Raw genomic sequence first — 12,588 nt, 5'->3', positions numbered from 1 at the left:
GTCAGAAATCGCCTCAGGGAAGCTCATCTGCGTGCTCAACGTCCTCACCAGGGTCTTTATTTGTTGGCAGTTCGGCGTCACAATAGACGTGTGTGAGCAAGACCTCACCTTCGATGGCCACTGGCATGTTGGAGAACGGTCCTCTTCACTGATATGAAAAAATCTAATAGTAATGAAAGTACATTAAAGAAAAATGATCTGTATTACTGTTTGTCATCTAAAATTAACCAAATAAATCATGTACACCAATATTCTGTATTGGTGTGTGTTTGTGTGTGTACATGCATATGTAGGATGCATATGTACGTGTTTATGGGTGCATGTGTAAGTCTGTGTGCATATGTGTCTATGGGCATGTATTGTATATGTGTCTGTATTGATATGTCTGCATGTGAGTGTGTGTGGGTGTATGTCATATGATTCCCTAACCAATCACACACCCAAGGCATTGTTGGGGTAGAACTATAAACGCAGTGTGTGTGCGGGAGTGACAGAGAAGATCAGTGGTCAGACTTGTTTCATCATACAGAGAGAGAGAGAGAGAAGACAGAAGAAATGATGAAGACTTTTGCTCTCCTTGTTCTTTGTGCTGTGGTGTCCATCTGTCTGTCTGCTGAAGGTAAGGGGTGAACTGGTGCATGGCTTTGTATGTTTCTGTGTGTGTGTGTGTGGGACTTTACCAGGTGAGTTCATCTCTTTTTGTGGTGATGGGGATTGTGGTGAGGGCAAGATTTATGAATCTGTCTAAGTAACCAAATGGACTAATAAAATATATTAATGTGATCTGACTAACGGTAATTGTGAGAATGAAGTATGTCAGTATTAATGTGAAAGTGATGTAGGAATTAATTAATCAGGATTTATTAAATATGAGAATAAATTTCTCTGTATTTCACTTCTGTGTACAGGGCCATCCTCCAAATCTGACACCGCAAATAATGAGGGTAAGGTACCTCCATATTTACTCAGATATGAAATTGTGTGTGTGTGTATGTGTGTGTGTTCAGTGTGATTTAACCACAGATTTTTTACACTCACCAGATGCTCAGCGCCTGTGTTCTTTATATCTTCTCTGCTTAGCTACAGGAGGTTACAGTTGGTAACAGGAGTTCACTGTGCTGTGTTCAAGCATAGAATAGATATGGTCACAATATTGCACTTGGCCATGCCTATTCATGAATGTGGCAAATCCATTTGAAATGTTTTCGGCTCAATGCAAGCCAGGACTTTCAGTTTTAAGAATATGGACCTTAGTGTCTGGATGATTGATAGAAACTGTGATTAAACCATTTAATCTGGTTGATTGATAGAAACTGTGATTAAACCATTTAATCTGGTTGATAAATATGAAGTGCTGAATATTGGAAGGGTGCTGTAGAATATGTGAAACTTTTCAATAACAATCTGCTTGGGGATGCATGTGTCTTGTGTGCACATGGTGTGTATCTGCGTGTGTGTATGTGTGTTTATGTATGTGTGTGTGTGCTTGTTTGTATACATTGTGTGTGCTTGTATGTTCTGTGTATATATATGCCGTGTGTGTCTATGTATAACTTCTGTTTCTGTGTCTGTGTACACTGTGTGTGTATGGTGTGTGTGTGTGTGTGTGTGTGTGTGTGCTATGTGTTTGTACACTGTGTGTGTGTCTGTGTATGTGTGCTGTATGCCTTGTGTGTATGATGTGTATGGTGTGTGTGTGTGCTATGTTTTTGTACACTGTGTGTGTGTGTGTGTGTATGTGTCTGTGTATGTGTGTTGTATGCCCTGTGTGTATGGTGTGTGTCTGTGTGAGTGTGTGTGTGTGTTGTATGCCCTGTGTGTATGGTGTGTGTGTGTGTGTGTGTGTGTGTGTATGATGTGTATGGTGTGTCTATGGTGTGTGTGTGTGTGTGTGTGTGTGTGTTGTATGCCCTGTGTGTATGGTGTGTGTGTGTGTGTGTGTGTTGTATGCCCTGTGTGTATGGTGTGTGTGTGTGTGTGTGTGTGCGCTGTGTGTTGCAGTGTTTGTGGAGAAGGAGCTGGCCTCAGGGCTCATGAAGCAGAGGCAGAAAAGAGCCCTTGGCGTGCCTGTGTGTGACTGACTGTCACCCGTGGAGAGGTCAGCACACCCATCCTGTGTGCTCAGTCTATTTAAGACACCATCCTGCGGGGCCTGCCCAGTCTCATGAAGCCACACCACAGGCCCGATCTATTAAGACCACCATCCTACACGCCTCGCATCTATACAGACCACCCATCCTGCACAGCCTCGCCCAGTCTGATACAGACCACACCCATCCTGCACAGGCCTCGCCCAGTCTATTACAGACCACACCCATCCTGCACAGGCCTCGCCCAGTCTATTACAGACCACACCCATCCTGCACAGGCCTCGCCCAGTCTATTACAGAGCATGCCCATCCATAACAGGCCATTACATTCATTACATTACATTCAGTAATTCAACGGTCTTATCAAGAGCAACTTACCGTGTCAGAGACATAAGTGCATTCATCTAATTAATAAAAGCAATACTACCAGACCTGGCTGGCAGAATTCCCAGGCTAGCAAGTATTAATACAAAGTCACTAGTGCAAATGAATATGCTAACCTGAAAACATACAGGTTACATCCGTAACAAACTGTATGTGACCACATTAGAAGGAAATAGCCAGTTGATGCTAGGTTATGGAAAAAAGAGTTCTGGTTGGGGTGTGTGGTTTAAAGGTCGATTGGAGGTATGGTCAGGCTGCTCCATTCACTGCCTTGTTGGCCAGTACAAAGGTTGTAATCTGAAACAGCTATATTTTAAGAAGTTTGGGTAATTAAAAGATAATAGGTTACATAATGCCATTGCTGCTGTTAAAGATTCAATTAAACAAGTTCAATTGGTAAACCAGTAAAATTAGTTAAATTGCCAAAAATTGACTTATATTATGACTCTCGGTTGGCATGAGTTGCTTTTTAGTGCTTTCTTCATATTGCACTTAGCAAGAGAGATGAGGCCATTATGTGGCTTTTTAAAGTTTTTTAAATTTCTCTCAGGTTACACCTGCTTTTGGTACTCAAAGCTTATTTAGTGCGTTGCTTTTGAAATGCTGATGACTATGCACATAAGCACAAACTGGTCTGGGGTGTCAAACCCTATTTTGGTTGGGTAATGCAAAATATTTTTGCGTTGAGATGTTTACTGTTTCAGATATAAGTTTATTTAAGACAACTACACCAATGATACACAATCACTGCACACCTGCGCATGTACAATGTTCTAATGTATTTTTAAGCACGCTGTGTCCTATGGGTGTGTGCAAATTCTAACTGTAAATCATATTCCTCTTTCTCCCCCTTGCTCTCTCTCTTCTTTCGCTCCTCTTGCTATCTCCCGCTCCTGCTCATGCTCAGTCTGAGAGAGGTGTGCGAGGTGGACCTGGCTTGTGAACACATGGCAGAGACGGCCGGGATTGTGGCAGCCTACACAGCCCATTATGGTCCACTGCCCTTCTAAAGCCCACAACCTTCAACCAATCACCTTCAGCTTCACCCTGCTTGACCAATCACCTTCACCATCTCCATGCTCAGGAGTTCCAAAAGGAATCCTTTCCAAAAGGGAAATACACCACCCTCCCCTCACCCGAAACATAGTATTTTATCAAAAGCATTCCTTTTTACTTTTCCCATCTTTCTTTTTTCCATTTTGTTCAATTCTATTAATCAATAAGTAAGCTAAATCTCTTCAACTTGTGATATGACTTAATAAATGTAATAGCAGTCACAACTGAAATCAGTTTTTGTCATCTTAAAGCATGGAATCAAGAACATGGCTACAGCAGAAGAAAAGTATTTTCACAGAGAGAAGAAGAGAGAGGGAGGGAGAGTGAGATAGATTGGTTGGTAGATAGAGATTGAGAGAAAGAGCACTAGAAAGAAAAAGACAAAAGGCAAAAGAGAGCATTGAAAACTCATAAAATGTAATTTGTTCAGAATTTTGGGATTTCCATACATTTCTTTTGCTTTTACATTTTTGGTGGATGCTTTTCCCTCTCTGAGTAAATTTAGTTTGTAGTAGATTTTAATATTGCATATTTTGTATCCTTAATCCTTAGTTTAGCATCAGTAGGGCAATAAAGTTCCCATCATTCACAACATTGTGTCTCATGTTTCTGCCTGGTGTCCGTGTTACTGTCCCTGGTATGATTACCCCTTACTGTTAGAATGCCATTTAAAACAATGCAAACTATATCATTAAAAAAATGCACACCATCCACATTCCCTTGCATTTCCACAGCCGAAATGTACTGAATTGTGGACCCAAGACCTGGCACACATTCAAACCTTAATGAATGCTGTTTAGCACAGAATTGCGCAAAATGGACATTTGCACAATAGATGAGTGATAAGTGCCCATGTTCTCTCTAAGGTCACTGCTGAAATTGTATGAAATAGGGGGCCTGTTCATAAACCTTTATTTTCCACGGTGCGAAAGAGGGAGGAAATTGGAAATATTGTGCCATGGGCATTGAGACATTTTTGGGCGGAAATTCTCTGCATTTCTTTCGATTTGCACAGATGGTGGCAGGAAAAGGAGGAAAAGGAGGGTCAGGAATGATCGTGCCTTTTGTGAAGCAATAGTATTTAAGGGGCTGTCAGATTTGTCTGTCTACACAGCGGAAATAGTGGGCATCATTTTAGCATTACAGTGGGTCAGAGAGGTTGGGCTGGACCAGGTGGTAATAGATTGAGACTCTATTTGTTCACTGCGACACCATGCAGAGAGGACCTGCTCACTGAGGTCCATGCAGCACTGTACCGACTTCACTTGATTGGCATAATACTTAAGTTTTGTCAGGTATCAGCAACACGTGGGGTGTAGGGCAATGAAATGGCCGATGTTTTAACAAAATGGACATTGAGGGTAGAGAGGGTGATTTGTAAATAGCCTTAGGGTAAGACCAAGGCCAAAGCTCTCAAAAGAGCAGTAGTCACTTTAGGGTGGTGGAAGTGTCGGGAGGGGAAACACTATTGTACAGTCATCAGTTGTGGCGAGGGCAATCAGGGCCGCGCATAAAAGTGGATAGGGGGAGTGTGGGGTTGGCAACTGAGACACTATGTCCTGGGTGCGGGCCCAAGGGGGGCCCAGGATAAGGGGTGTAACTATTTGTAATTAGTTCCCAGGCCTGAGAATTCATAGTTACCGCCCAGAGGGCAATCAAAGGGAAATGCAAATGGGATGAGGTAATAATGAGATAAGGATAAGATTAGGTCGCTTGAGGCTTAACTATTTCTTATTCGAGATAGGGAAACAAGAGACGAGCAATTGTGCACACTGTGTGGTGTCAGAAACAGCAGAAGTACTGATGTACTGTATGCATTATGTGAGGGAAAGAGAGGACATGTAGGACAATATGAGATTTTTATTAATGAATGATGATTACTTTTACACTGTGGGCTGTTATATAACAATAGCGGGGTATGGAACTGCAAAATTTTAATTTTAAAATTTGTATACTCACCAGTTTGGAAAGAGGGATGTGACTTCCTCGCATCAGCCTAGCACTTGTCCTAGACATGAACCCTCCGCACTCCGTTGCAGTAGGTGGCGGTATGCACCTATGAAGCTATACTATACCCCATCAAATCAACCGAAGAAGAAGAAAGTGTAGCCCATTTTCGGATGTGATGTAAAATATGGCGGACAGCATCGGACTGTAGCGTTTTTTGGATTAACCTCGTTATCACAAAACCTTTGAAAAGGTTGAGACCTACTGTATTAGACCAGTAAGATTAGCTAAAAACTGTAGAGAGGAGGTTAAATGAGAAGCTCAGAGATAGGCGGCTAACGACATTACTAACGACTTTCTTCTGGAGAAAGGTAAACGATTGCTAGCCAACGCATAGCTAGCATGATTTATTTCAAGTAGCTTACGTTAATGTTAGTTAAGTATATGCACTCGCATTTGCTGTGGATTGCTGTAACCAGCTAGCCTTGTATTTATCTTGAAGCAACGTTTTAGCTGGTTACCTAGTTAGCTCATTAACGTGTCTGCTGCAATGTTAGCTGCAATTTTAGTTTGTGGGTGAGTATAAGAGAGCGGCCGAAGCAGAGAGATGCGTGGTCCAGGTAGCTTACCATGTTTATAGCGCCTAATTGTTTCGCTTTTGGGTGGAAAATTACATTTGTAAGCTTGTGTTTTGTGTATAGAATGTGTTGTATGTTTGCAGAAAAACGTCAGACTTAGTATTTAATTCAAGTTTGTTTCCTAGGAAACGTGCAGCAACCTGTAAGGAAGCTTGCACTACGCAATCAGACAGTACAGTGGGTCGTAGTGTGTTCTATGTCAGTGTTATTGTGATTTAGTTTGGCTGTTTCAGAGCTCTATGGTAATGACCGCTACCTTTCCCCTCAGGGTGACACAAACTCGGCGCAACCATGGGGAGGCGCTCCACCTCTTCCACCAAGAGTGGGAAGTTCATGAACCCCACAGACCAGGCCAGTGAGTCACGCGCTGCTAATTATGATGACGGAGATCCGTGACAGTGAACTAGAATTACAGTTCGACTTATTACGGTTTTATGTGAACAAATCTGATTCACCCAACTCTGTCTTTCTGCTTCTCCAGGGAAAGAGGCTCGTAAGAGGGAGCTTAAGAAGGTAAGAGTTGCCGCCACCATGGCTGGCCTTGAGAAGTGCATGACACATCCGCACCATTCTGACCTATACCACATCACGGCTTAGGTCACCGCTGGCGTGTCTTGTGATTGGCAGCATAACACACCGGTGTGGTTGTGCTTTCCATTTAACCCTTTAAGGTGCAAGATCGCAAATATGTGATTAGGATGTTCTTCACTGAACGTTCTAATGTTGATGCCACAATCACTGCTGGTAATCTAAAGCAATGGAGTTCTAGATCTCTGACTTAGAATTTTGAAGAAAAAAAAACTCCAAAAAGATCTACTCTTCTGAGAACTGACGTGGTGGCATGGCTGTGATTGGCTGTTTAACCCTCAGAACAAGAAGCAGCGGATGATGGTGCGCACGGCAGTGCTCAAGATGAAGGACCCCCGGCAGATCATCCGCGACATGGAGAAGCTGGACGAGATGGGTGAGAATGAAAGCCCAGTTCTTAGTCTGGGTTTAATTTGGGTTTGGTCTAGGTTTAGCTCAGGCTTAACTGTTATTTGTAAGTGATGTCATGGATGAACCAACAGGTTGTTTCAGCAGCCTTCAAGCTAGACACAAATGTTGAATGCCCTGGCTGTGTAGTTAGTTGGGCAAATTAAGCCAGAAAGATTCGACAGAAACTAAAGGTCTCGTCCTGCTTGTATTGTTATTTTTGTTATTGTTATTATGGTAATTATTATGGGGACAGTAATACTGGTAGTGAAAAGATTTGCATGCCGCACATGTTGAGTGCGTATATATGTGCACGCTCGCGCATGTGCACGTGTGCTGACCCGGCTCCGCCCCCCGGGGTCAGAGTTCAACCCGGTGCAGGTGCCGCTGCTGAACGAGAAGGTCCTGCGCGACAAGCGCAAGAAGCTGCGGGAGACGTTTGAGCGAATCGTGCGGCTGTACGAGCGCGAGAACCCCGAAATGTACAAGGAGCTGCGCAAACTGGAGCTGGACTACGAGAGCAAGCGCGGCCAGCTGGCGCTCTACTTCAACTCCGTCAAGGTGAGTGGAACCTGTCACTGACGCTCTACTTCCACTCTCTCATGGTGAGTTTACCTGTCTCTGACGCTTTACTCTCACTCTGTAAAAGTGACTTAAGCTCATGCGTTTCACCCGCTTCAGGCTTGTTTTGACTGCAGAAAATTCACACTCTCCCTCCCTCTCTCTCTCTGTTCTCTCTGCCAGAATGCTGAGCTGGTGGAAGTGGACAGTATCCCCCTCCCTGAAATGCCTCATGCTCCCTCCAGCATCCTCATTCAGGACATCCCCCTGCCTGGAGCCCAGCCCCCATCCATTCTGAAGAAGACCAGCGCGTTTGGGTCAGTAATTACACTATACCAAAGAGTAGTGTGTTTGGGTCAGTAATTACACTCTGCTGAAGAGCAGTGTGTTTGGATAAGTAATTACACTCTGCTGAAGAGTAGTGTGTTTGGGTCAGTAATTACACTCTGTCAAAAGAACAGCGTGTTTGGATCAGTAATTGTACTATGCCAAAGAGCAGTGTGTCTGGCATTACACTCTGCTGAAGAGCAGGGCGTTTGGGTGAGTTATTACACTCTGTCGAAAGAGCAGTGTGTTTGTGTCAGTAATTACACTCTGCTGAAGAACAGTGTGTTTGGGTCAGTAATTACACTCTGCTGAAGAGCAGTGTGTTTGGGTCAGTAATTACACTCTGCTGAAGAGCAGTGTGTTTGGGTCAGTAATTACGCTCTGCTGAAGAGCAGTGTGTTTGGGTCAGTAATTACGCTCTGCTGAAGAGCAGTGCGTTTGTGTCAGTGCTGTCAGAGGGCTTGTGCTGTGGTCTGTAAGCTCCTGTTTCTCTTCCACAGGAAGGGCTCCTTTATTTCGCCTTCCGTGCCCACAGCAGCAGATGTGGCGGGGGTTCCCCGGTTACCCCCAGGCAAAAAGCCCCCCGGACCCCCCCCAGGACCCCCACCCCCCCAGGTCCTGCAGCTGTACGGGTCCCGCAGAATCCAGCACTACAGCACAGACACAGGTACAGCTCACGTGTTCACTGAGCCAGTTCAGTACGGAGCAGCTGCCTCTTTGAATGAGGGTATGAGGGTGCGTGCTAACCCAGTTAGCCTTGTCATTGGAAGAGTGTATAAGGTGCGTGTGACCCCAGTTAGCCACATCTTTGGATGAGTTTATAAGGGTGCATGTTTGCTCATTTAGCCATAATATTAGATTATTGTATTAGAGCACATGCTAACCCAGTTAGTACATTGTTGGATGAGTGTATTAGAGCACATGCTAACTAAGTGAGCACATTGCTGGATGAGTGTATTAGAGCACATGCTAACCCAGTTAGCCACATCATTGTATGAGTGTATAAGGGTGCATGCTAATCAGTTTAGCCACCTTTTGTTCCTCCAGGCCTGGCGGACACTGCTGACCTCACTGCGGACATTGACACCCCAATGGAGATGAGAGACAGCGGGAGCGAGAGCGAGGGAGAAGGGGAGGAGGGAGAGGACGATGACACTGACTCTGAGGACGACAGCGATGGAGAGAGGGAGGAGGGCGGAGAGGAAGAGAGGAGGAGAGACCGAGCAGAGGAACGAGGGAGAGAGAGGGAGGAAGAGAGGGACATGCAATTGGACAAACCCATCGGTGAGAATGAGAGGGCCAGAAATCTCATAGCGTGTCAATAAATCCCATAGTGTGTTAATCGATCTCTTAGTATGTTCATCCGTTGTGTTTATAAACAAAGGCCTCAACCTTTTTAAACACAAATAATAATAAAGTCAGTCTTGAAACTGGAACCGAATAAGATATTCTTAAATGGTCTTTCTCTGATTTTCGGTCTGTTTTTTCTAGCTGGAGTTCCCTTGACGATTTAAAAAGTATTTGATGTAATACTAATACGGTCATTCCTAATAATAACAGATATGAACTGAGCACACAGTGTTATTCTCATGTATGAAATACAAATGTCTGCACATACTCACTGTTTCAGGAGCAGGGCGCAGTGTGCGCTTTGCTGATATGGCGCCCCCTCCGGCCAGAGAGAGGAGGAAGAAGAGGGTGGTGAAGAAGACCAAAGCCATCACACCGCTGCAGGCCATGATGCTGAGGATGGCAGGTAAATACTGGCTGCTACACCAGAAATATCCCACTTACCATTAGGTCTTGTATACTGTTGCACTATGGAAGCGCTACAGAGCTGAAAACTGTGCATTCATATACACCATTACAACTTACACACCGTCACAACAACATAAACTCGTACACACCATTACAACTTACACTCGTACACACCATTACAACTTACATTCATACACACCATTACAACTTACACTCGTACACACCATTACAGCATCACAACACTTGACTGCAGCATGTCTGGCATTTTAACAGCAGGAGGATGAACTGTCATTTTGATCCCCCCGCTCTCTCTTCAAAGGCCAGTCTGTGCCGGAAGAGGAGGAGGAGGAAGAAGAGGAGGAGGAGGAAGAGTACACGGACGCCTCGGATGAGTCGGACTCCGACGACAAGCCGCCTGCCGAGAGCCAGCCTCCCCCCGCAGTGGCCAGCGCTCGCCTGCTTCCTCAGATTCCGCCAATGGGAACGCAGCAGCCCGCCGCTCACATGCAAGCTCCACCAATCACAGGCCCCCCTCCGTTAGGACCACCTCCAGGTCCTCCAATGAGGCCGCCGGGCCCACCCTCAGGCCTACCCCCTGGACCCCCTCCTGGTCAGTTCCAGAGAGAGAGAGAGACACAAAAGCGTCATAACTCGTATATACTGCAGATTTATTTGTCTGCATGCAGTGTGATATTTAGTGACAGTTTTTCTCTGTTCCCTTACATTACAGTTTGATTGCATTGGTATTAGAATGTGCCTCATACTCTATGGAGTTACATTCTGCTGTTAGTTACTGGACCTTATGAACCTTTAAAAGCTGCATTATACATATGAGAGTGTGTAAGGTCTGCTGGAGCTGTAGAAAAGCTGTGCTATTTCCTGTTTGGCCCCCAGGAGCCCCGCCATTCCTGAGGCCCATGGGTATCCCGGCAGGCCTGCGGGGGCCCCTGCCCCGCCTGCTTCCCCCCGGACCCCCCCCAGGGCGCCCCCCTGGCCCACCGCCCGGCCCTCCCCCCGGCCTACCTCCCGGGCCCCCGCCCAGGGGCCCCCCACCACGCCTACCCCCTCCAGCTCCCCCAGGTAAGGCCTCACCCCCCCGAGCCCTCTCTCTAACTGCACTCATGACACCTCAGCACTGCCATTTTAACTGGGCTCACGGAACATTCCAGAAGCTCATGACAGTTTATACTATTTATTACACAGGACATTAATTACATTACAGGTCTGTTAACTGAAACTAGAGGTCTTGCAGGGAAGTGGGAAGTGTGTGTGGGAGATATTTTATTTTTCTCTGTCAGTGTGTGTCAGGGTCACAATGATTTGTTGGATAGCTGGATGACTCTTCTTGGTGTTAAGTCATGTTGGCTACACTGACAGTGAGTTATGTTAGGTTTTCTGGATGAGAAACAAGGAACTACTATCAGAAATTAAAATTATGAATTACTCGCCACAGCAAAACACAATGATTGGTTCACATCAGTTGGCATATGATGGCTGCTCCCATTTTGGATTTTGAGAGGGCCTGTTGGCTGAAATCGGTCTCATTCTCTCTCTTTGCAGGCATCCCACCCCCACCCCCCCGTGCCGGCCCCCCACGGCCCCTGGCCCCGCCTCTCTCCATCTTCCCCCCGCCGCTGAACCCCAACGTGCTGAGTGCGCCCCCCAGCATCGTCCCCCGCCAGAAACCGGTGGGCCCCTCGGAAGGCCTGCAGAACCCCCCCGGCACCTCTACCATTCTGGCTCCGCCCTCCCTCCCCCTCCCCATGCGTCCCCCCCCGCCTCCGGGGACTGGCCCCGCCGCCAACCCCCCCGCCCTCCACCACGCCCCCACCATCGAGAAACGCGCCAACATCACCTCCGTCGCCGGGGGCAACCCCGCGGCCGGCCCGGCCACAGGCGGGGCCACCATCTCGGCCAAGCCCCAGATCATAAACCCCAAAACCGAGGTGACCCGCTTCGTCCCCACCGCCCTGAGGGTGCGCCGCGAGCGGGGGGGGGGCGCCGGGGCCGAGAGGGGGGGCCGAAGGGGGGGGGATGAAGGGCCGGGGCAGAAGCAGCAGGCCCTGGGCGTGTCCATCTCCGCGGCTAACCCCGCCCACGTGGGCGTGGCCTCCACGCCGCAGCCCAGCATGAAGACCAAGGACCAGATGTACGAAGCCTTCATGCGCGAGATGGAGGGCCTGCTCTGAGAGCGGGGGCGGAGCCACGCTGGAGAAACATTCATTAAGCAGGGCTGCGTGGGGAAAAGCAGGAAGTGAGGGGTGGGAGAAACAGGAAGTGGGGGGAGGGGGGAGATATGGCTTTGGGAGAGGGATTTTTGTGCAAGTGATCTGTCCACACACTTTTAGGGATGTATAGAGGAAGAACGATATTCAGTTAATGAGATATGCTAAGCCCTGAAATAACAGGGGACTTTCACACCCAAAATTAAAATGATAGCAAAGTTATGAGGATAGACCCAGAAAGAGCTGTAGTATTTCCCCCTGCTGGGACAAGCTTTTTATTACAGGTGTAGCTGTCAAGCCTGCTTATTCCTGAAGAGTGTGATACAGTGCACATTTGTTTGTCCTCTTATTTAATCGCTGAAGTGAGAAAAATGGGGAGAGGAGTTTTCTTTCGTGTTTTTTTAAGAGAATAAGATTGGAAAGGAAATCTGTGAAAACAGTGTTTGTTTGTGTAAAAAAGTTTTGATCCTTCAAATAAATCATTTGAAACCAGCTGGGTATACTGTTTTTCTCCCAAGAGAGATTGGGGTCTGAGTTCAATCAAAATATTTTCTGAACTATGACATAAATGCAAGTGTTGCATTGTTTTTTTTCCCTGACTTGCTGTTTGGCAACTTCAGGGATCAC

General features: G+C 46.5%; 2 protein-coding genes across 2 annotated transcripts; both read left to right on the top strand.

The window, feature by feature from the left end:
* The first annotated feature begins 483 nt into the window (after positions 1–483).
* bglap (bone gamma-carboxyglutamate (gla) protein) lies at positions 484–4,122 on the top strand. The gene is given in 4 exon segments (XM_064315392.1): positions 484–619; positions 909–944; positions 2,002–2,098; positions 3,382–4,122. Coding segments are annotated over 4 exon segments (300 nt in total). The 5' UTR covers positions 484–555; the 3' UTR covers positions 3,485–4,122.
* A 1,499-nt stretch (positions 4,123–5,621) lies between these two features.
* Positions 5,622–12,453, top strand: LOC135243465 (WW domain-binding protein 11). The gene is made up of 12 exons (XM_064315338.1): positions 5,622–5,848; positions 6,384–6,470; positions 6,597–6,628; positions 6,986–7,079; positions 7,455–7,651; positions 7,835–7,968; positions 8,479–8,645; positions 9,026–9,262; positions 9,609–9,734; positions 10,056–10,346; positions 10,631–10,816; positions 11,297–12,453. Exons 2-12 carry the CDS (start codon positions 6,407–6,409, stop codon positions 11,923–11,925), a joined length of 2,157 nt encoding a protein of 718 aa, XP_064171408.1. The 5' UTR covers positions 5,622–5,848; positions 6,384–6,406; the 3' UTR covers positions 11,926–12,453.
* The last annotated feature ends 135 nt before the right edge of the window (positions 12,454–12,588 follow it).

Source organism: Anguilla rostrata, chromosome 17 (assembly GCF_018555375.3).
Source record: "Anguilla rostrata isolate EN2019 chromosome 17, ASM1855537v3, whole genome shotgun sequence".
NCBI classification, from domain to species: domain Eukaryota; kingdom Metazoa; phylum Chordata; class Actinopteri; order Anguilliformes; family Anguillidae; genus Anguilla; species Anguilla rostrata.
Note: the sequence above shows the minus strand (reverse complement) of the source record. Positions and strands in the feature narration are given on the sequence as shown.

Bases quoted from the DNA above. Each gene is read 5' to 3' on its own strand.
- LOC135243465 (XM_064315338.1), top strand. From the start codon at position 6,407: ATGGGGAGGCGCTCCACCTCTTCCACCAAGAGTGGGAAGTTCATGAAC. The intron at 7,652-7,834 runs GTGAGTGGAACC...TCTCTCTGCCAG, and splicing joins TCTACTTCAACTCCGTCAAG to AATGCTGAGCTGGTGGAAGT. The intron at 9,263-9,608 runs GTGAGAATGAGA...TCACTGTTTCAG, and splicing joins GCAATTGGACAAACCCATCG to GAGCAGGGCGCAGTGTGCGC.